Below are 23,597 nucleotides of genomic sequence, written 5' to 3' on the forward strand. Positions count from 1 at the left end.
TCGCAAATTGGATCTTCACTCTGGCCGGATCTTCTCTGGTATACTATATATCCCTTTATTTCGGCCAATTTTTACTATTTTCCCAGCGATCCGCGGTGCCTGGTAGAGGCTAGTTCTCCACAGCATCTTTCCTGTTCTTGTCCCTAGATCCCCCTGTGTTCTCCATACTGACTGATTGACAAATCCTCTGCCCCTACTTCTTTTGGGTAACATATCAGCCTCACGCTTCTTGTATCTGGCTATACATCAACCAACAAGAGAAAAACTAAAAGTCTAGTACTCATCCGAATCTTCAGGCGTTTTCATTTTTTTCAAAGCTGTAAAATGTTGCGTTTCTGCCGCTGTTATAAAATTGAATTGAATTGAACTAAATTTTGGGTGTCACCATGTATTCATGACATAATGAGGAGTGTCATGCTCCCCGAAGTTCATATGGCAACGAAACGTAGGCTTTCATAGCACTCCATTACTGGCATGCATTTCGTCACGTACACCCCAACCTGTAGATACTGTTATGTTTTGGGTGTGTTCAAAACACAGTCATAAAGTATTATTGACATAATGAGGGGTGTCATACTCCTTGAAAAGGTTACTGACCTCAATGCTCAAAACTACAGTATATTTTTCCCCAAACTGGTCAACAAAAGGAACGTTTTGGAAGCAGCAGCATTGTGTGTGTGTACTATACTTATGTAACTTCATTTAATCAGGAAAATGATGAAAGTTTATTGCAAATACTTGCCCGAGGGCTAATTGCAGTTAAAACAACATAAGAAAGAAAATACAGTGGTATGTGAGACTATATCTACGTCCAGCATTATACTATATTCTACAACATACATGGTACTAGTTTTACTGGGTTTGACTTCTTCTTTTTAGGCAATGGAAGACGAATTTACCCACTTCTTCTATAATATGTGGGTTCTTTGATTTTAGCGGTAAATTTTTTTTGTGGTAGGGAATGGTGGGGAAGTAAGGGAGCATTTTGGACACGGTGGTAAATAATTGTTTTCTGATGTCGTCATAAAATGGACAGTTAGAGAAGAAATGAATTTCGTCTTCCACTGCATTTGAGGAGCAACATTTACAAATTCTCTCAGACACTGGTAGTGTAAAACGAAAACCAATTTGGTAACTGAAAAGGTGACGGTAGACCATAATGTATTGTATGGGTGAAAGGAAGGCCACTTTACTATAATTATCCGTATGTAGGGACGTTGTGAGGGTGTAGTCGAGTGGCAGTAAACACAGCATATTATTTATTCATAGGCCATATCAGGAAAAATACTGTCAGCATCATACCATACGATATTCTGCACAAGTATTCACTAACAGTCCAATTGAACTTTGATGGTATTCTTAAATTTATAGTCGAAGCAGACTCGAATCATGAATCCATTTTTTCTATTTCTGGAGATGTACTTGAATAGTACCTGTAACTTGTACAATTACAGGTATAAACAGCGTTTTCAGTTTTATCACAATTCACTTTTTTTCACACTCATCACGACTAAGGGAAGTTCATGGAACATAAAGGGACGTATATATATACGCGGCAATCGGTGCAACAGCTGAAATATCATTAAAAGAGGCCTCTCACTGCTTGCATTCTCAGTATTACCAAGTACCTTGGACTAAGGGCATCTACCCATGTTGCTGATTTACCTATCACGAAGCTAAAAAAAAACTCCATACTCTTCTTGGCTTCCAGGGCAAAAGCTCAATTGGTAGAGCGCTCGCTTTGTAACCGGGAGATCGTGAGTTCAAACCCCGGCCGGGTCATACCAAATACTTTAAAAATGGTACACACTTCTTTCTCTGCTTAACACTCAGCACATATTAGAAAGAGTGTGGGAAGGTCAAACACACAGCACTACCAGCGAACCAGCCCCCTGCTGTAGTGCATTGCAGAACTGTGTGTCGCCCAAGGGCTACGGAAATGGACATGGGAACCACCCTACGCTCTGCAATAGAGTGGAACGGGACCTTCTTGGCTTGCTTTCTTCATTTTTGAGCGTTAAAATGTGTCCACTGATCCATTCCATTAATGCTCAAAGGTTTTCAAAATATCACCCACTATATGGATCCGAATCATTTATGGCTACTTGAGCATCCTTGACATATTAATAAAAAAACGATTGCAATTGTGCTGGTGAAAGTGGCGAAAGTTTCAGATCATTAGACAAATTTCCAATTACGATCGCGAGCATCGTTTTGAAACGTGTTCTCGCGAGAGCACAATCTGAGCGAGATTGCACGTGACCTGGCGGTAAAACGAGGCTGGGAATGGCTCAATATACCCAACTGATTTCGTCATGTTCAGAAATACATAACTCATTGGAAAAATAATATTTGTTATAATTATGCTACACAAGTGTCCAATATAAAATAATTTTTTGTTCACAATTTCAACATATATTTCTGTTCTTGCCATACTGTGACAGAATATGGTTTTCATATTAAATTCTATGCCGTCTGATAGAAATGTTTAAAAACAATGTATATTTGGCATTATTAAAATTAAAACTTTTGATTCAACAAAAAATTCTCTCACCTAGAGCTTTCGACCAGTCACTCTGGTCTTCCTCAGTAGACTGACCCAGTGAAGCTTGTCACGTGGCTTCTTTGAAGTGTGACGTCAACACTGGGTCAAAGGTATCTGGTAGACGATGTCGACCCCCGTCGCGGTTCAATGTAGGGTTTTTGTGTTGGATCAAAAATTTTAACTTTAAACATGTAACTACCAACACAGATGAACTTTCATGATAGTATTTTTGGCGTTTTTACCCAGCATCCTGTTCGATACCAAAGCACGTGGTCAACGACAGTGACCTGATATGGGACCTTCCCAAGGTCACGAACTCGCCCTTCATCTTCGAGGTCAAGGTCGACGACATGGCTGGGATCGTCACCGTTCGGACGGACACGGAGGATCACGCCGGTTACCGTGTGAAGATCACGGATGGCACGGCTGGCTCGTCAAGTATCGCGAGAACTTACAGTGACGGTACCCCCCGCAACAACCTCGGAGGCTTTTGGTCGCAGGGTACGTACATGTTTTTTTAACGGAGTAAGTTCAATGCAAGGCCTGTACGACCACTTCTCGGCATTGGACTAGAAATATGAGAGAAACATGGCTATTTCAAGAGATGGCGGTGAACGTTTGATTTGAAAGCCTGTAGATTGTACGTTGGTAGGAAACACTTGTCAGGGAGGGAATTCCAAAGCTTGGCCGTACGGGCAAAGAAACTGTCACTGTAAAAGGATTTGGAACAAGGAATTTGGACAGTGAAGTTGTGTGAGCTAGTGGAGAACCTAGTGGAACGCTGAAAAGTTCTGGGTGGAACTAGTTGGGTGAGTTCTGCAGAGCAATGACCATGAAAATATCTGTAAAAGAGGGATAGAGAGGCAACATTTCGTCTATGGGAAAGGGGGTCTAACTTGGAGGCCAGAGGATAGCCTATGTTTTGTTTGCTTTTCTTTGAGTGGGGCGGCCAGCGGCGATACAAATTCTTTCTTTCTTTATTCTTTATTTCAGGCGCAAATTGGCCCATAGTAGACAAACAATTAAAATAATAAGGTGCACACATAGTAAAAACGGAAGGGTTCGGTACATATACATACGAGAAGGGCCTTACCGGTAGACTAGGCCGATATAGTGATCCCAGTAGTGACTGGTGGATGATAAGTCTGAGTGGATTGCGAGTTTTATGATTCTGTTATTACTGTTGAGGAGCCGATTGGTGAAAGAGTGTGTTAGTTTACGTCTGCGAGCATCGAAGGTATCGACAACCTCAGTCACAAACATTCGACTGGCGCTCTCGAATTTTCCATATGAAAACAATATTCTAAAGGCGTTGTTATAAGCCGTTCGGAGTTTGCGAATAACACCCAGGGTGTAGCGTGTCCACAACTGGGCGCAATGCATATACAGGATACAGTGGATACAGGCGGCCAATATAAACTCCCCTTGCCCCAAAGAATCTGCTTGGAAATTACATGGATATGGCATACTGATACTCCCAAATCTTCTATTCATTTTCTGTGGCTTTTAACAATTGTGTTAGTATTTTATGGGAAGGTTTATAATTTTTTGACGGGGGACGATATCGACTTCGAACCAACGATAACCAAACAACGTTATCAAAGCACGCAGTTGGGTCGGCAAGCTGAGTAAGACCAAGTGATTCGGTTGAAAATTTCGTTAGATAAATTTTTTTGAGTTAGTGAAGAGTTTGAAGTTGCTCATAATGTTTTTTTAACGGTGTCGCTCAATGCAAGGCCAATTATTTTTGGTCACTTCTCGGCATAGAGCTAGAGGTACTTAAGTGAATATAATGTAGTTATGTCAGGAGATGGTGGTGGACCTTTGTTTTGAAGCTTTGTGGATTGTAATTATAATCGGACGGAAAGAAGCTGTTTGGAAGAGAGTTCCTTAATTTTGCAGTCCGGGGAAAGAAGCTGTTGTTGTAAAATGACTTTGAGACAGGTATGTTGACGGTGTATTGATGAGAACTGGAAGAGAACCTAGTGGCACGCTGAAAGGTTCTGAGTGGAGGAACAAGAAGTGCAAGTTCTCCTGAACATCGACCGTGAAAGTATCTGTAGAAAAGGGATAGGGATGCGACATTGCGTCTGTGTGAGAGGGAATCCAGCTTTGCGGCCAGAGAATGACCGATGGCAACACAGATTCTCCTTTGAATGCGGTCTAAAATATGTAGGCAATATGTATTTGACCAACTCAAATTAGCCTTAATGCTGATTAGTAAGTGTCTTAAGTAATTGCGATGCTGCACTTTACAGATATCACATCGACTGAAGAGTACCGAAGGTTCTGGATCTGCTGGTCGAAAGGTGGAAGTATTGGAGTGGGCAGGGCTGGGGAGGTGGAACCCTTCATGAGCGCTACAGACCCTCATCCCATCACTAACATCAGTCAAGTCGGCTATCGGATCGCCTATTCTGGCGGAGACTTCCTGTTCAACTGCACACAAGGTAAGCACTTCTACAGCATCATAACAATGCATAAAATGTGAGATTTATCAATGATCATCAATTTGGTTTTATCAAGCTTTTGATTTCTGCTTTTGGCATGTTTTTTTTTTAAACGGAGTGCTTCAATAAAAGGCCTATAAGATACGACCACTTCTCGGCATTGAACTAGAAATATGAGAGAAACATGGCTATGTCAAGAGATGGCGGTGAACGTTTGATTTGAAAGCCTGAAGATTGTAGGTTGGTGGGAAACACTTGTCAGGGAGGGAATTCCAAAGCTTGGCCGTACGGGGAAAGAAACTGTCACGCACTGTAAAAAGATTTCGAACAAGGAATTTGGACGATGAAGTTGTGTGAGCTAGTGGAGAACCTAGTGGAGCGCTTAAAAGTTCTGAGTGGTGGAACTAGTTGGGTGAGTTCTACAGAGCACATTGATCATAAATTGGGTTTATCAAGCTTTTGATATCTGCTTTTGGCATAAATGTCGCCAGTATAGCAGTGTGTTAACCACCTTTGGTAAATCCCACTTTTTGTGGGGTTAGCCCTGCATATTTAACTCCAGGCGTTGGTTTTACCTACTAATATTACGTGGTGCATGAAAAAAATGTTTAGTTTTGAATGAAACTGTCTCTATCATGATAATATCACTCATCTGAACTTTATTATATGTTTAATTCAGATGGTTTTCTAGGAGTGTGTGTTGACCCACCTCTCCAAGCCAACACTACCGGGCCCGTGTGTGACTGCCCCTATCTGCTGGGGGAGAACTGCACCTACCCATGTTCCCCAGGATATCACGTCACTTCCGGTGACGTCATAACCAGAACATGCACTGCAGATGGACTGTGGACGGACACGGATCTCTTCTGCCAAGGTAAAAGAATAAAGGGAGCATAAACATCAATTTATAAAGTGCAATTTCCATGTATTCAAAGAAAACCTGTAGAAATTTTGAGAGTGATAGCTCCATGGTTTTTGGCGACGTCTCAGGGAGGAGCCTAATGGTACAGTATTGTGTGCAGTTTGCAAGAATTCTAGGAATGCTACAGGTATTTTGTCCACAGGAATGGAATGTCCACAGGCATGTCTCTGACCCACATCTATGCCCACATTCCTGGAAACCCTTGGGAAGACCTCTCTGTCCCGGATGGCCCTACTTTCTGTTACCCGGGGGCTCGTTCATTATACACTCGGGAGGGGTGCACTGTATTAGTCTAGACTTAACAGGTACCAAGTCTTCCTAAAAATCATGAAATGATGGCAGTGCCATGTAAACAATAAACCTAACAGCAACCACCGTCGCCATGGCAATGTATGTTTTCATTGCCAGTCTTGTTCCATTTACCACGGAGGTAGCTCTTCTACCTCTATGCATGTACTAATCTCCAAGCAGATTTTTCAGGGCAAGCTTAAGAGGAGTCTGTATCCATTAATGGGATGGCCAGTGGTTACAGGAGGCCAATGGATACAGGCGGCCCATATAGAGTGCCACAGAATCTGCTTGATTACCATTTACCTTTCCTTTCATTTGCAGAAATTGACGAATGTTCCACTATGAATGGTGGTTGTAGCCACATCTGCACCAACACTGTAGGCAGTTACAACTGTTCCTGTACTGAAGGGTTCGCACTGGATGGAGATGGACACAATTGTAGTATTCGTAAGTACTAGTAGTTTGTCGTCTCTTGTTCTCATTCGCGAAATGACAACGTGGTTGAGTTACCTCTCACAAACAAAACGAAATAAAACTAGAAAAGTAACATTTGCAAAGCAAATGCATAATGTTTACCTTCGGACATGGTCTGCTCTGTTAATTCTTACTAAAACACATTCACATACATGTACTACTAGTAACTGTTATATGGTGACAGGAGCAGAGCAGACCATGAAATTGCAACATTATGTAACCCAACACCAGTCACCATGGTGACAGGCGTCAACAAACCATGTCATTGGTCAGGTCAGAGGTCACTGGAGAAGAAGAAGAGGAAGAAACTGAGCAAAAACCATATGTTTTCCTTCAGTAAACATAATAACTCTATTCTCTTCTTGGCTTGGTTTCCAACAATTTTGACCATTAAAATGTGTCCATTGATCCATTCCATACATGTTTTACACATACCGCCCACTTTATCCATATCATTTATGGCTGTTTGAGCATCCTTGAAAACGATTGCAATTGTGCTAGTGCAATTGGTGAAAGTTTCAGATCATTAGACAAATTTCCAATTACAATCGCGAGCATCGTTTTGAAACGTGTTCTCGCGAGAGCAAAGATGAGCGAGAGCGCGCGTGAGCTGGCGCTAAAACGAGGCTGGGAATGGCTCAATATACCCACGGATTGTCCCAAACAATTTTAATTGCCTTCCACTGATGAACTGTTGAGAAAAATATGAGTCTTTGTAATAATTATGCTACACAAGTATCCATCATAACAGAACTTTCAACTTTCTGTTGTTTCCTACTGTGAGAGAACGCATGGTTTATAAACCTATATTATATTATTATTTCGCCAAAAAGCAGTTACTCAAGCAACTGGATATGATTTTGGAAACGGTCAGACGTTTCAGCTAGTATCCACTAGCTTTCGTCTGTGACTGAGAGACCAGAGGAGAACTGCAGGTTTATAATATAAGTACGAACTACTGACGAACGCTAGTGGATACTACCTGAAACGTAAGCTTGAGTAACTGCTTTTTGGCGTATCGTATTAACTGGATGTCTAACTTTCATCGACGTATATTATTATGTCGTCTGATAGAAATGTTTAAAAACAGAATGTATTTTTGGTGTTGTTACCCATAACAGCATCCTGTACGTTACCAAAACACGTGGACAACGGCACTTTCCTGATATGGGACCTTCCCAAGGTCACTTCCTCGCCCTTCATCTTTGAGGTCAAGGTCGACAACATGGAGGGAATGGCCAACCTTCGACCGGACACGGGGGATAACGATGGCTATCGTGTGAGGATCGAAAACGGCTGGTCCGGTATCACGAGAGTGTACAGTGACGGTGCCCCACGCGTCGTCCTTGGAGGATATACCTCATTTGGTACGTGCATGTTTATGGCATATTGATAATCCCAATAAAAAAGTAGGTAAAAAATGTAAAGGTAGTCCCTTAGCCTTATTTGAGGCCGTAGGGGCATTGGGTTGTTAATCCACTGTGCCTAGGGCAAGGTATTGGAAGGTGGAGCCCATCCCTCTCCTTCCACCACCTTTTACCTCTCCAACCGAAGTCAAGTACCCATTGCACACCTGGGTGGAGTGAGGCAAGTCGTGTGAAGTGCCTTTCCCAATGGCAAAAGATCGCTGGCATCGGGCAGGATTTGAACCCGGGACCTCTTGGGTCTGAGCTGAACACTTTACCATTACGTCACACTCCCAATAATTTCCACGCAAATCTTTAGGTGGCCAAAAAAACAGTATCAAATTGGTCAGGAAGTACTAGACCATTTGGAGAGAGGGTGCTGTCTGGCTAACGGATACTTCCTGGCCAATTTGATACTGTCTTTGCGGCCACCAAAAGATCTGCTTGGAGATTAACTCCAAAATCTTCTATTCCTTTTCTGTGGCTTTGAAAAATTTTGTTAATACGTTTAAAGTTCAAACTTTTGGTCCAACACAAAAGGTTCTCTCACCTAGAGCGTTCGACCAGTCACTCTGGTCTTCCTCAGTAGACTGACTCAGTGAGGCTTGTCACGTGGCTTCTAGGTGAGAGAACGTTTTGCGTTGGACCAAAAGTTTTAACTTTAAATATGTAACTACCAACAAAGATGAACTTTCATGATAGTAATTTTGTTAGTTTTTTTATGGGAAGCTTTGAAATGTTATCTGACTGGGGACGATATCGACTTCCAACCAACTTTGCCCCATTGCTGACGTCACACGACCACGTGATCATAGCAGCTGGTTTATAAGACCGAGTGATTCGGTCGAAAAATTCGGTAATCAATTCTAATGAGTTGGAGAACAGTCTATAGCTTCTTTTAATTATTTTACCAACTCGAATGGACTTTCGTTCTAATTCAAGTGTTAATGATTGCGACCCTGTACTTTGCAGATACCGTATCGACTGAAGAGTACCGAAGGTTCTGGATCTGCTGGTCGAAAGGTGGAAGTATTGGTGTGGGCAGGGCTGGGGAGGTGGAACCCTTCATGAGCGGGACGGACCCTCAACCGATCATAAACATCAGTCAAGTCGGCTATCGGATGGAAAATTTTGCCGGAGACTACCTGTTCAACTGTACACAAGGTAAGGACTGAATAGCAAAGTGCTTTGATCACAACCATTTTTTTTACGAGCCGACGTTTTGATGAACGTCTGTCATCTTCATAAGGGTAATTCTGACTGGTTTGCTGTGCACTGACGCTAGATGTTACTGGTTTGCTGTGCACTGACGTTAGATGTTACTGGTTTGCTGTGCACTGACGCTAGATGTTACTTGGTGCACCAACTAACATCTAGCGTCAGTGCACAGCAAACCAGTCAGAATTGCCCTGATAAAGATGACAGTCATCGAAACGTCGGATCGTGAAAAATAAATGGTTGTGATCAAAGAACTTTGCTATTCATTCGTTTACCAACCTGATGAAATTATTTACGGATGTCTCTATGATAATTTTACTTGTCTGAACTAAATTATATGCTTTCTTCAGATGGCTTTTTTGGAGTGTGTGTTGACCCACCTCTCCAAGCCAACACTACCGGGCCCGTATGTGACTGCCCCTATCTGCTGGGGGAGAACTGCACCTACCCATGTTCCCCGGGATATCACGTCACTTCCGGTGACTTCATAACAAGAACGTGCACTGCAGATGGACTGTGGACGGACACGGATCTTTTCTGCCAAGGTAAAAAGATAAATAAACATCTGGTTGTACTTAACCATCCTCACATCTGCATGAAGGAAACCCCCCCCCCCCCGCTATTCAACACAACGGTTTATTTGCGGCTAGTCCTGATAAATGAAGCCTGATAAATGTAGGAGTGCTTCTGAAATATTATATCGACCACGAAAACAGCTACGGTAAAAATTAAAATGCGTACGTGCATCATCACGCAGACGGCAAATAAAATTACATGCCAATTAATAAAAAGGAACCGTGTGTTTTACCGGCGAACACGAAAAACCAACTGCCCACAATACTCCGTCCGGAGGTCATGACCCCCTTCACGGAGTAAAAAAGACAATGATTATTTTTCTATTTCTACCCACCCGTTCTTCCATTTGATAGTACAGTGTACCTTTCCTCTTATATATTTGTAGACATTGACGAATGTTCCACTATGAATGGCGGTTGTAGCCACACCTGCACCAACACTGTAGGCAGTTACAACTGTTCCTGTACTGAAGGGTTCACATTGGATGAGGACGGACATAATTGTACTAGTAAGTAATCTGTTGACTGTTGTACATAGCACTAGTAGAGGGGATTCATTCCTCAAGCTAACCGACATCTTGCACACGCAGTCGTCCTTCAGTAAGACATCTGGAGCCGCATAGTTCCCGTTTAGAACTTTTATTCAGCCTGTCACACGACCGGTTTCGCCTGTGTGGCTTCTTCAAGTGTATAGAGGCTAATGACACAAGTACATGAAGTTCTCACTGATATACCTTTCCGGTGCATAGTGCCCTTGTGTGACAGGCTGAATAAAAGCTCTAAACGGGGACTATGCGGCTCCAGATGTCTTACTGAGGGACGACTGCGTGTGCAAGATGTCGGTTAGCTTGAGGAATTGTACTATATACTATAATCTGTTGACTGTTGTTACTGTTCTCCTTCGCAATGAGAGAGATTTTATTTGAGTACACCATATCTGGACTGGAAAACCAGTATTGGACATCTCCGTAAGCTTCTTTGAATTTCACTCCGTTTCTTAAGCGTTACACAACATTTTGTGCTTTATTGAAATATTATTGTGTTCCTTATGTTCTTTGAGCTGTAGACATGTAATAATGGTTGCTTGAATTGGTCAGAGGATCTTTGACTGTCCCAAAACGCCATGATGCACTATTATGCAAATAAGGACACCAACATGGCGGCTGACAACGATGATGTCACATTCTAATTTTTTTGTGTGTGTCCATGTCTAGCCATTTGCTACAAACTGGATCACACAGACGGATCCCTAGGTTACCATGTATATAACACGGAAGCTATCTCGTCACCCTTTGTGTTTGAGGTCAAAACTGAAAACCCAAGGATTAGACTATCAGACCAACCTTCACCAATGGTGTACCTCATCGCTACGGGTGACGAGTCCAAAATAACGATGGCTGATAACCGACAGGTTTACCTTGATCACCAGGTCACACCTGGTAAGTGCCGCACACAAATGCGTCTATTTCATTCAAGCCGTACACATACAACAAGAGATAGGCGATTATAGACTTCCGAGATTGCTGTGTGTATCCGCGTAATGTATCGGAACTGTGCTGGATGATCAGAGACAGAGGGAAATACATTATGGATTACTACTCCCCATATCCCAGTGCGGACTCGACACAAACACACGCATACACAAAACCTCTATTACCGGTACCAAAAACAATACTTCCGTCCCGGAAGTAATAATGCGTCACGTTTCCAAGGTAAAACTTGGTGTGTTTTAAAATTTCCAGGTATCTTATCGTCTGAGGAGTTTCGCAGGTTCTGGATTTGTTGGTCTCTCGGTGGAAACGTTGGGATCGGTAGACATGGAGAGGTGGAACCGTTTATGAGCTGGACGGATCCTGATCCAAAGCATATCGCCTACATCCGGTACCGTTCTACCACGACTCCTGGCGAATGGAGATTGAATTGCACCACAGAAGGTAACCCAGAGTAAAACTTTCCTCTCAAAGTTTTTGAAAACGATGTCAACAAATCCTCAGGATTGTATATCCCATTGTTTCTTTGCAGTATGCAAAAACGTCCCTTTCTAGTTTGCTCGTGTTTATTTGACTAGATCCAACCTTTTAAAAACCCTGAGTTGATTTTTGGGAAGAAAACCAAATATTTATTTTATTGTTAATTTATTGACGGGGGGCGATATCGACTTCTGACGAACTTTGACCCATTGGTAACGTCACACATTCAAAATCAAATTTCAAACGACTTGATGATAGCAGTTTAGTCAGAAATCTAGAGGAAGATTGAGTCATTTGGTTGAAACTTTCGGAAATTAAAGTTTCTCCTAATGTATATTACCAACTCAGATGGACTTTCATGCTAGCATTAGCTTATAATTACTGTTAACATCCCTGTCTCCCCTAGATGAGTTCCCCGAAGGTTGTTCTGACCCACCCCTCCAACCTAACACCATTGGACCCGTCTGCAACTGCCCTTATCTGCTGGGCGAGACCTGCACCTACCCGTGTGCACCCGGATATCACGTCATTTCCGGTGAAGACATCACAAGAACATGCCTTTCAAGTGGAGAATGGACGGAGACAGATCTCGTTTGTCAAGGTATGAAAGAAATTTCTTCTTCTCAATAGATTTAAAAAAGGATAAATATGGCTAGGTAAAAGAAACAAGAATTATTGACTTAAGGTTCATTTGGCTTTTCTCTCTATTTGTTCTAATTGCGTCAGCAGCAAGATGGGTGGGAGGTGATTCTGACAAATGATTGACAGAGAGGTAAATCACGAACTTGAAGGTTGCACGGCACGTTACTGGTGGGAGTATATGGGGAGTATATGGGGGGAATTCAGGAAGTGGTACCGGGTGTAATACCCAACTAAATCACGTCATACAATGCCATCCATAGTTCCAATGGCATTATCATTGGCCAAGTATCGGGTACCTTGTATCAGGTATTCTTTAAACAGTACCAGTACAACATTGTTGTGTTTCGGTGAATTTTAGACATCCAGGTTATAAGAAACGCAAAAAAAACAATTACTCAGGGAACTGGATATGATTTGGAAACGGTCAGACGTTTCAGTTAGCATCCACTACCTTTCGTCTGTGACACTGGAGAATTGTCAGAAAAAGCAGGTTTATAAGCACGAACTATTGATTGATGGCATTATGCAAATAAGTGAAGACAAATTTTTGAAAGTCCAAAAGGAAACAAAAGTTAGTGGTACTGGATGGCACTGAAGCGTGTTTTCGTTTCCAAAATCATATCTAGTTGCCTGAGTAACTGTCTTTTGGTGAACATTCTGTTGCTTTAGAAGTTGAAGAGGTTGACGAGTGTCAGGAGAACCCAACCATCTGCGGCAGCAACGCGATCTGCGTTACCGGTCCGGGCTACTTCGACTGCGTCTGTGTGGCTGGGTTCGCCATGGCGTCAGGCGGCTGCCAAGGTCTGTTATTCTACTATCTATGCCTCGAGTTAATTTATTAATTCATAAATGGAAACTAGGTCAAGTTGCACAAATCCGTACCAGAAGAGTAGCCTCTATCATGTACCAGGCTCTTGGAGGTGGCTGGAAAGAACAGAAGTTGGCCTAATAGAGAGATAACATACCAGGGGAGTTGGGCCGCTAGAGAAAACAGGTGCAGTTTGAGGACATTTTATCTCTCTATTTGACCAATTTCTACTCTTTCCATCCGCCTCTAGAAGCCCGGTAGAGAGTTGAATTTTATCCCCATCTACAACACACTCGTCCAGATTAAAGATGGCGGATACTATCTGAAAGCTACTCCAGTTTAACTGTTTTGTCGTGTGTATTAGACATTCTATTAGCCTGGGTGCCATCCCCAGTAGTATTCGCCCGCTAGCTTACAACTGGAAACAAACCAGTGGTAGCTAGTGACATTAGGGATGGCACCCAGGCTAACATTCTATTGAGTTATAAGAATTTTTTGTGGCTACTAGAAGTAACCGCCATTGTAATCTCCAATTAAGCAGATGTTTCGTTGGCCGCAAAAGACAGTATGAAATTGGCCAGGCTAATCTACGCTTCTCTGGCCAATGAATACTGCCTTGCCACCGTATGATCTGCTTGGAGATTACCACCATTGCATTGTTTAGTTCAGTGACGTTACAAAAATCGTTTCCAGACATTGATGAATGCAGCAGTGGAGAGGCAACCTGTGACGTCAACGCCTTCTGCGTGAACACGGCTGGAACGTACCACTGTGTGTGTCTAGAGGGGTTTACAGGCGATGGAAACAATTGCCAACGTATGTACATGTTCTTCTTAGACTAGTTTCTGTCCTGACTATTACAAATACTACGTCACATCGTTTAAAGTTAAAACTTTTGGTCCAACACAAAAAAAATTCTCTCACCTAGAGCTTTCGACCAGTCACTCTGGTCTTCCTCAGTAGACTGACTCAGTGAAACACGTGGCTTCTTTGAAGTGTGAGGTCAACACGTTGTGTTGGACCAAAAGTTTTAACTCTAAACATGTAACTACCAACACAGATGGACTTTCATGATACGACCTACGACCTCCCATCTTTATGCAATTTCTCAGTTCTTATATAAAATGATACACGCCGCGAATGTGATAACTATATAAAAATTATCTGATGGTACTACTGTTATTTGCAAGGGAGTCTGCTGAATATTTTGTCATTTCTTAATCTAACTTTCTTGGTCACCTTTTCCATAGAACTTACAACAACAACATCAACAACAACAATGCAGACTACAGAGAAAACTACATCATCTACTACAGCGTCTACAACACCACGTGTACCAACCACTAGCTGGTATCCCCCTACGGACGCGCCAACTTCAACTCTGGTAACTACAACATCAACAACGACCATGAAAACCACAACGTATGAAAATGAAATTTGGGGAGGTAAGCGATGGAATCAAATCGTTTTACTGCATGTTCAAGAAATTCAGTTAATTCGGAAAATGTCTTTGTCAATGGGTCTAAAAATGGGAAAAGGTTCTAAAATATATCAAAATCAGTGCATATTTAGGTATTGGTATTAGGACTATTTTTAAGTTATAACCTCTTTCCGCCTAATTCCTTTTTTGGGAACAGAACTTGACACAACTGAAGAAGTCTCCACCGTCCGCGTGTCGACAATGACCACTATCCCACTTCTGACACCATGTACGGCTAAGTCAACTCTCCCACCTCGTGTTTTTACAACCACACAAGATTCTTCAACACAGACGTCCTTTTTAAAGGAGGTGATTATTAAGATACAACTGGCATTTTACTTTTTATGTTTACCGAAGGAAAACATATTGTTTTTGCTCGGTTTCTTCCTCTTCTTCTTCTTCAGTGACCTCTGGCCTGACCAATGACATGATTTGTTGACGTCTGTCACCATGGTGACTGGTGTTGGGTTACATAATGTTGCAATTTTTCATGGTCTGCTCTGCTCCTGTCACCATATACTAGTAGTAAATGTTTGTGAATGTGTTTGAGTAAGAATTAACAGAGCAGACCATTTCCGACGGTAAACATTATGCATTTGCTTTGCAAATGTTCTGTTTTTAGTTAATAAGATACAACCGGCATCTTACTTTACTTTATACTTTGTTTGGCAAGACTTTTATTCCTTTCGTTAACTTTTTCCAACCCGTGTCAAAATATCTTTAACTGCAGGAGGAGATACCTAACCTTATCAGCACTCTTGGTGATAAAGTCACCAACTTCAGAGGTTCACTGGATGATTACAAAGAGCTTCTGGAAGAGGTCACAGATGGGACGTCGTCGGCGCTACGGGCTCAGAGCGGCAGTAGGGAGTCTGTTGCTATGGAGACGACCTTTGACCTTTCTTTAGGCGTAACTGACGAGGTGAAAGACCTCATAGACGTTGACTCTTCCGACATGTCACCAGTGGAACAATTGGAGAAAAAGAAAAATGAACAAGAACTTCTAAAGTCCCGGGTAGGTTTCTATTTCTTTTAGCCTATTGCTGAAAGGGTTTGGGTCAATGTCGAGCTTTTGTTATGGTGAATGATGACTCTATGGTTTATGCATATAATATTGTTAGCCAGTGTCCTCACTATGAGACCGAAAGAAACAGATTATTTCATACAGTTACAATAATTTCTCCATCCTTTCGTCATTTAGAATATCACAAAAAAACTGCATTTCTACTAAGATCACAAAACCCACTAATTATGCAGAATGTGGGACTATTCATTATCCTCTGCCTTCAAAGAAGAAGTCGAACCCCATAATAGCTAGCGTAGTGGTAGAAGAAGAAGTTTTTTCCAGACAGTTGTTACCTGTCTCCTGTTACTGTATTGCAATGTGTTTTATTCTTGATTGTAAAAGCAATTAGCCTTCGGGCATGATTTTGCGAATAAAGTTTGTATAATACAGTTATCTATCATATACAGTGTTTGAAAAGGCCTTGAATTTTAAGCATCTCTACAAGTCATATAAAGGAACAAGACTGTCACACAACCTCTCCTTTGAATGCTTGTAGTCACAAAGATTGTACTAAAATTTCAAGTGTTGGAATGTCGATAATCGGCCATATCGTGCTGCAAGACCACCATGTGGATAACCAGGGCACATAAACTGCTGTGAACCTTGACCTTTGCCAGGTCAAAGGTCTTTGAGTGACTTTTGTTTGCATTCACTACAGGTGAAGGATGAAACCATGGGTTTGCTGGACCTATTGGACGCGGCAGCAGGCAAACTGTTGCAGGAGGTACCACCGGAAGGAGGAAGCACTCGTGTCCGGTCTGACGGCGTGCTCACTGCTGTGATGAAGACCCTCCCTGATGTAGGTGTCATTCCTATTGATCAGGATGTCGGCTCCATCGTGTTCACACAGGAAGACAGCCTTCCAAGGAATTCCAGCATTAAGGTACTGTAATTCCTGATTTTTTTCACTGTACTTTTATGTTTTTACTATCACTTCTGTGAAGTTATCATTATAGTTAACAAATAGTTCCTGGACTTTCTCTTTCCTGCACCTGTCTCCACCGTAAATATATAGTTGCATGAACATGTCCACTTTTCTCAGACCTTGAAATTTTGCTGCCATGACATAAAGTGAATTACAGTGTTTCATAATTTTCAAGCAGATCCTACAGTGGCAAGGCGGTATCAAATTGGCCAGTTTGTCTATTAGTCAGACTAATAGCCTGACTAATAGACACTCCTCTGGCCAATTGGATACTGTCTAGTTGCCACCGTAGCATGTGATTGGAGGTATTTCGGTGGCTTTTTGTGTTGTGAATATTTCTTTAGCACTTCAGTGTCGGTAGTCGGTGGTCTTCTATTTCCAACGCCAAGGCCCGATCGAGCAGCTGAGCTTGCACGAACAACAAGACTGGCAATGAAAACATACATTGCCCTGGCGACGGTGGTTGCTGTTAGGGTTATTGTTTGCATGCCACTGCCATCATTTCATGATTTTGAGGAAGACTTGATACAGTGCAATCCTCCCTGAGTGTACAATAGTGAACGAGCCCCGGGGTAACAGAAAGTAGGGCCATCCGGGGCAGAGAGGTCTTTCCAAGGGTTTCCAGGAATGTGGGCATTGATGTGGGTCAGACACATGCGCCTGTGAACATTCCATGCCTGTTGACAAAAATGCCTGTACCATTCCTAGAATTCTTGCAAACTGCACACAATACTGTACCATTAGGCTCCTCGCTGACGGACGTCGCCAAAAATGTTACAAGAATTAGTCATGAGAACTATTTGTGTACTAACCGTGCACCTTGTCGCTCTTGCAGGTTGTGGCATTTGAAAAGGATCCTTTCGTGTGGAATGAAGAAGAAGAAACTGAAGTATCCTCGTCTGTTGTCATGGTAACAGTCACCAAAGGCTCCGAAGAAGATGGAGAACAAACTCGCAATGCTGCAGCACCAAACATCACCGTTGACCTACGATCTGGTGTGATGTTTGACACCACTAAGGAACACGAACAGGATACCCTATCGAACACTTACAGTGAGGAGGTTGATGATGCCCGTAGATCATTCCCTCTCTCCAAGGTTCCCAGGCATGGCACCAACATGACGTATCACGCCATGTACATAACCAGTGAAGGACAGGCGCCCCTGCTCCGGTTCTCAGTCGATGACGTCGACACAGAGCTACAGGTATAATAAGTTTGTAATGTTACCATTCATTTTATCAAGAAGGTTCATCTGTGTTGGTAGTTACATGTTTAAAGTTTTAGGTGAGAGAACTTTTTGTGTTGGGCCAAACTTTTTAACTTTAAACATACCATTTATTTTTTTGTGGTAAATTATTGATATTTTTCATATGTTGTTTACTACCCTTTATTATTGTTGTTGTTGTAATTATTATTATTATTATTCATTATGTTCTTAATTGTAATGGAGGGGGACACGGATAAGCCTTAAGGCTTTTATCCAGCCTCCAGTACATTCATTCTGTATACTTTCTGTATCATTTTATATGTGCAAATAAAAATAAGCAAACAAATAAACATAAACAGGTCTACGCCCGGTTTCACGACTTCCCAACTGAGGAAGAGTACGACTACACCACAACTGTAAAGCCTCCAGAGGTGACTGATTATGAAGGCTTTGAAATGCCGTACGGCCTGGTCTACTCCAACTTCAATGTAACATTCGCACCGGAGGTAGGAAAGAAACACGGCTGGGTCATAGTCGGCGTAAAGAAGAAAGGTAAACAAAATATTCTCTTTTTTCTTCTCTTTCATTTTGAGGCAGCTGCTTTCAACTAGCTGAAGATTCTGTAGCCTTTTTGTGGCTAATACGAGATGGGGTTTGCCAGGCCTCCATCCAGGAAAGTTGTGTAAAGTGTCTTTCCCAAGGGCAGAAGATCGGTGGCATGGCAGGGTTCAAACCCAGGACCTCTTGGTTCCCAGCCGTTACGCCACACGACCCCACAAAATTTAAATAATTGAAAATATTGAAATAATAGAAGAAATTATTATTCCCAAATTTTTTTGGTCGTTCTTTCATCATCTTTTTTTTTCAATTCGGATGTCATGTTTTAGCTTTTGTGAGTCAGTGGTCATCATATGTTTATATTGTAAAATATTAAATGAGATATTGATATTTTCCTTGTATGGTTATGACATCAGCTAAAGACGTACCTGAGAGTGGGTTCCGGCCGCTGCTGACGTCATCCTCCCAGGCCACGCCCCCTTTAGGTCGTCATGGCAACCGGACAGGGTTCTCCCTGGAGACCGCTGCAGTCTCCTGTCTGATGTGGGGAATGGACGACCAGACGTGGAGCAACCAACGCTGCAAGGTAACAAATACTAACTTACTGATCTCTAACTGATCTCTAGAACTGACTATACAGGCCCCACGCCTTTCCTTATGGTTAAAGTGCTGTATCTTTTACACATGTAAGTCAGTATTGACAAGTGTTTAAATCAGATAACCTTTCACGTTTAGGAAAAAAAACTCTTCTGGATTTCCCCCCAGGTGACTTACGAAGAAATGCTTCTAGAGGTCTGTAAAGTATCAGTTACTTCTTGATACGGAGGTATTGTTTTGGGTTTCTGAGCAGATGGGTCTGTGTGCCCGTTTGTCCAGAGTAGGTTGACAGCTAGCATATGGTTGATATGGTAGGGTGGAATATTGAAAGGTAGAATGACAGGAGGTCAGAACGAAACAGCAGAAGGATATGGCCTGGAGTTAGCTGTGGCCATGGAGGAATTCAGGGAGCTGCTGATTGCACGATGCCTACCTTCTGTCTACTCTCCTACTTACTGTCAGTAAGTCTGAAATCTCAGATTCGTAGTCATATATATATATATAAGGGGAGGATTGATACCATCAATGTTTCCTTTGCAGGTTGGGACCCAAACAGACGAGACGACCACGCGGTGCACCTGCGGCATGGCCTTAAACAATGATGGGAGCAGTTCCAGGGCGATACTAGGATCATCGTTTCTGCCTGTTCCGAATTTCGTGGACTTCAGCAATCTGGGCAGCAACTTTAACAAGTTGTCCTCAAACTCCACCGTGTTTGGAACTGTCGTAGCAATGTGGATGATGTTCATAGTGGCCCAACTGTTTATACTTCGTTCAAATATCAAGGTATGTTAACACTAATCTTACCTTGCCATATTCTAAGCCTTTGCACTGCGAAAGCTTGTGATATGCCTTATGTAGTACCTGTTCTTCTCTCGTTCCATTTGCTGCAAAAATATAAATTAAGCCATCTCTTTGTCCGTTGTTGATCTATAAAACTCCATAAAGATTCTGTTTATCATGAAAGTTCATCTGTGTAGGTAGTTACATGTTTAGAGTTAAAACTTTAGATCCAATACAAAAGAGTTCTCTCTCAGTCACTCTGGTCTTTCTCAGTAGACTGACCCAGTGAGGCTTGTGACGTGGCTTTTTTGAAGTGTGACGTCAACACTGGGTCAAAGGTATCTGGTAGACGATACCTTCATTGAACCGCGACGGGGGCCGACATCGTCTACCAGATACCTTTAAGTGAGAGAATTTTTTGTGTTGGATGTAAGGTTTTAACTCTAAACAAAGATTTTGTTTATTGTTATCAGAGTCAGCTGTCAAGAAACAGGGCAGTCGCAGGCAACTTCGCTCTTGGAGAAGCTGCAGCATCGACCATCTTCAACGCGGTCGTTCCCAAAGTGTCCACCATCCCGTCCGAAGTTCCCGGTGCGGACTACGTGTACGTGGTGTGTGTCCGTACGGGAACACAGCCTGATGCCGGCACGGCGTCTGTGGTCGGGCTCATGATCACAGGGTCAGACGGCAGGACACCCATGGTCACTCTCAACCCTGATGGCACGGTATGAAGTCTTTTTATGGATAAACGTATATTTTATGTCTGCAATTAAACTATAACAAGAAATTAGAGATTTCAGACGTCGTCTTCCTGAATTCCCCCCTGTTGACCATAATTTCTGCAGTTTGGTCACTCTCCCATGGTCACTCTCAACCCTGACGGCACGGTTTGAAGTCTTGTAACAGCTTTCCATGAATAAATGTGTATTTTATGTCTGTCATAAAACTATGACAACAAGAGATTGAAGTTTTCAGAGTTCGTCTTCCTGAATTACCCCATGTTAACCACAAATTTCTGCAGTTTCCCAATCAGATTATGAGATCTTCACGTTCACCCCATTTCCTGATTCGGACCTTTTGCACTCCTTTCATCCTGCCTGTCAATCCCCCTCCTTCTCCCCTGTTGACCTACTCGGTTCAGACACGAAACACACCTGACTACTCGAAACAATACTTCCGAACCCAGACCGGAAGTAATGACAAGCTACACGTTTGTCTATCTAGATTTGCAAGAAACCAAAGTACGAATCAATCCAACTTTGAACACTGTTACATTATGACCTATATCATAAACATTCGAAGCAAAAGATATAATGAAGACATAACGAATACACACTTTTCGTGAATTGTTCTTAGGTCCTGGCCAGAGGTGGTGACACGTACCACATCATGTCGACTCCCTCCTCCATCGGCCAGCTCCAGTCTGTACAGATCTGGCACGACGGCTCCGGGAAGGGCAACATGGAGTCACTCTTCATAGACAACATCAAGGTCTGGGACATACAGACATCAGAGAGGTGAATATGATTATAATAATATGTTACAATTCTGGACGTACAAACATCACTCATATAGTATGAGAAACTTCAAACTGTTCACCAACTAAAAAAATTGCGGAAATTTTTTACCAAATCACTCGGTCTTCCTCAGCTTTTGAACCCAAATGCTTTGATCGCGAGATTTTTTCCCTGTGACGTCACAAATAGGTCAAAGTTGATCGAAAGTCTATATCAACCCCCGTCTCACAATTTCTTTTACGAACAAGGATGAAATTCCATGCTAATAAACGCTCGTACAAGTATAAGAGTGGTCATTACAATCTTGAACTTATTATGATGACCAGCACATCCTCATTTGAGATTTTGAAGATTGATCATTGACGATTCAATCAATATGCATACGAAGATCTAATGTCTGATTTTCCTTCTTCAGGTTCCTTTTCCCGTGTTTCACCTGGCTGTCCTCTCACAAAGGTGACTGCAGGACAATAAGGACTTTGAAGGTGGTACCTGACGGAGGGACACAGTAAGTACGGCTGCTTCTTATGTTGCGGTCACTTTGTATGCGTCTTGGGAAAATTTAAGTGGTATTTTGAAAGCAAGTGACTACACATTGTGCAAAGCTATAAATTGTAGAAAGGTAACGTTTGCAAAGCAAATACATAATGTTTACCTTGAAGTTCGCATATGGTCTGTTCTGTTCACATTCATATATTATATGGTGACAGGAGTTTAAATCCTTCCTGCTATAAAATTGCAACATGATGTAAACCAACACCAGTTAACATGGTCACAGACGTCTAGTTCAAGTCATTGACCTTAAGTGTTTGGAACGGAAGAGGAAACAGAGCAAAAACCATATGTTTTCCTTCGGTAAACATAAAAACCCTTTTCGATGACTAATTGACATAGTAACTTTGTCTTAAAACCGTTAGGAAAGCCCTCCTACCGACGTTTTCATACCAACTGTATGATGAGCATCTCCTCCTGTCGGCTGTTTGTAACTCCGGTGTGAGACACTTCACCCGGGCGCAGCGCCTGGCCTGCTGCCTGACTCTGGTCACCCTGTGGATGGTGGGCAGCGCCATGTGGTACGGGACCACAACAGGTCCAGATATCGTACTGTTAGACACCGGTATCCTCATACTCCGCCTTTCGGACTTGTTCAGTACTGCAGCAACATCGTTCACGGTGTCTCTACCAGTATACGTCATCCTTGTGCCGTTGTTTTGTCAGCAGCTGCCGTTGGAAGATCAGATCCCTTCAGAGCTCTTGAAAACCCCTACATCACCCTCCGCCAGGCGGTTCCCCTACAAAACAGTCGCGTGGGTCGTCGCCATTTTGACATCTGTCTGTAGCAGCTTTTTTGTGATCGTGTACAGTCTACAGTTTGGAGCTGAGGGGAGCCAGGCCTGGCTGAAGGACTTCGTCCTGACATTCCTGATCTCGACATTTGTACTTGAACCTATAGAGGTACGTTTCAATAGTTTTATCATATTCTTAAACGCCAGTATGACGTACCGACATTATTTCAACAGTGACGGGGGGCGATATGGACTTCCGTTCAACTTTGACCCATTGCTGACGTCACAATTAGAACAAAACCACTTGATTATAGCAGTCAGGTCAGAAAGCTGAGGAAGACCGAGCGATCTGGTCAAAAATTTTGTTAATTCTTTTGAGTTGAAGAACAGTTTAATTTTCTCACAATGAAACGTCAGTATTCGAATCCAAAAACCATATGAGACACAGGAAATTTTTCTACAAAGTATCATTCAGACCAAGTTTGATGAAGAAAGACCACCAATGTTATCGTTGAATAGCTAGATGAAATGTAACCTTTTGATTGATTATATACTAAGGTTAAGTCTCCATATTTTGCAGATCTTTCTGTTGAACTATGCCCTGGCAATCTTCGTCGGACCAATGCTGGTGCCTGTGGCATCTTATTTTCGTAAAGTTTTAGGAATGAAGGAAGAGAAGAAGGACCATGTTCTCATCGAAGTCGCTCACAAAAACAAGGCTGATTATGAAGGTAGGTCTCCTCATCATACACACCAGCTTCTGTATCTGTATAGCCGGTATAACCGCCCTTCGGGGTAACACACCAACTTCGGTATCTATAGCCGGTATAACCGCCCTTCGGCGTAACACACCAGCTTCGCAGGCCCGCAGCGCGGC

General features: G+C 42.5%; 1 protein-coding gene across 1 annotated transcript in view; it reads left to right on the forward strand.

The window, feature by feature from the left end:
* LOC109468339 overlaps positions 1 to 23,597 on the forward strand; it is a 34,723-nt gene that overhangs the window by 4,745 nt on the left and 6,381 nt on the right. Inside the window, 25 exon segments of the mRNA XM_019766588.1 lie at positions 13 to 38; positions 2,792 to 3,046; positions 3,783 to 3,815; positions 4,804 to 4,995; positions 5,675 to 5,869; positions 6,530 to 6,655; positions 7,804 to 8,049; positions 9,061 to 9,252; positions 9,657 to 9,851; positions 10,099 to 10,116; positions 10,268 to 10,411; positions 12,258 to 12,386; positions 13,163 to 13,294; positions 13,995 to 14,119; positions 15,701 to 15,796; positions 16,506 to 16,730; positions 17,608 to 17,976; positions 18,339 to 18,531; positions 18,954 to 19,123; positions 19,675 to 19,920; positions 20,391 to 20,642; positions 21,274 to 21,434; positions 21,850 to 21,942; positions 22,352 to 22,889; positions 23,301 to 23,451. Coding sequence (XP_019622147.1) covers positions 13 to 38; positions 2,792 to 3,046; positions 3,783 to 3,815; positions 4,804 to 4,995; positions 5,675 to 5,869; positions 6,530 to 6,655; positions 7,804 to 8,049; positions 9,061 to 9,252; positions 9,657 to 9,851; positions 10,099 to 10,116; positions 10,268 to 10,411; positions 12,258 to 12,386; positions 13,163 to 13,294; positions 13,995 to 14,119; positions 15,701 to 15,796; positions 16,506 to 16,730; positions 17,608 to 17,976; positions 18,339 to 18,531; positions 18,954 to 19,123; positions 19,675 to 19,920; positions 20,391 to 20,642; positions 21,274 to 21,434; positions 21,850 to 21,942; positions 22,352 to 22,889; positions 23,301 to 23,451 — 4,502 coding nt within the window.

This window comes from Branchiostoma belcheri, unplaced genomic scaffold, assembly GCF_001625305.1.
Source record: "Branchiostoma belcheri isolate BF01 breed outbred unplaced genomic scaffold, Haploidv18h27 scaffold2, whole genome shotgun sequence".
NCBI lineage: Eukaryota > Metazoa > Chordata > Leptocardii > Amphioxiformes > Branchiostomatidae > Branchiostoma > Branchiostoma belcheri.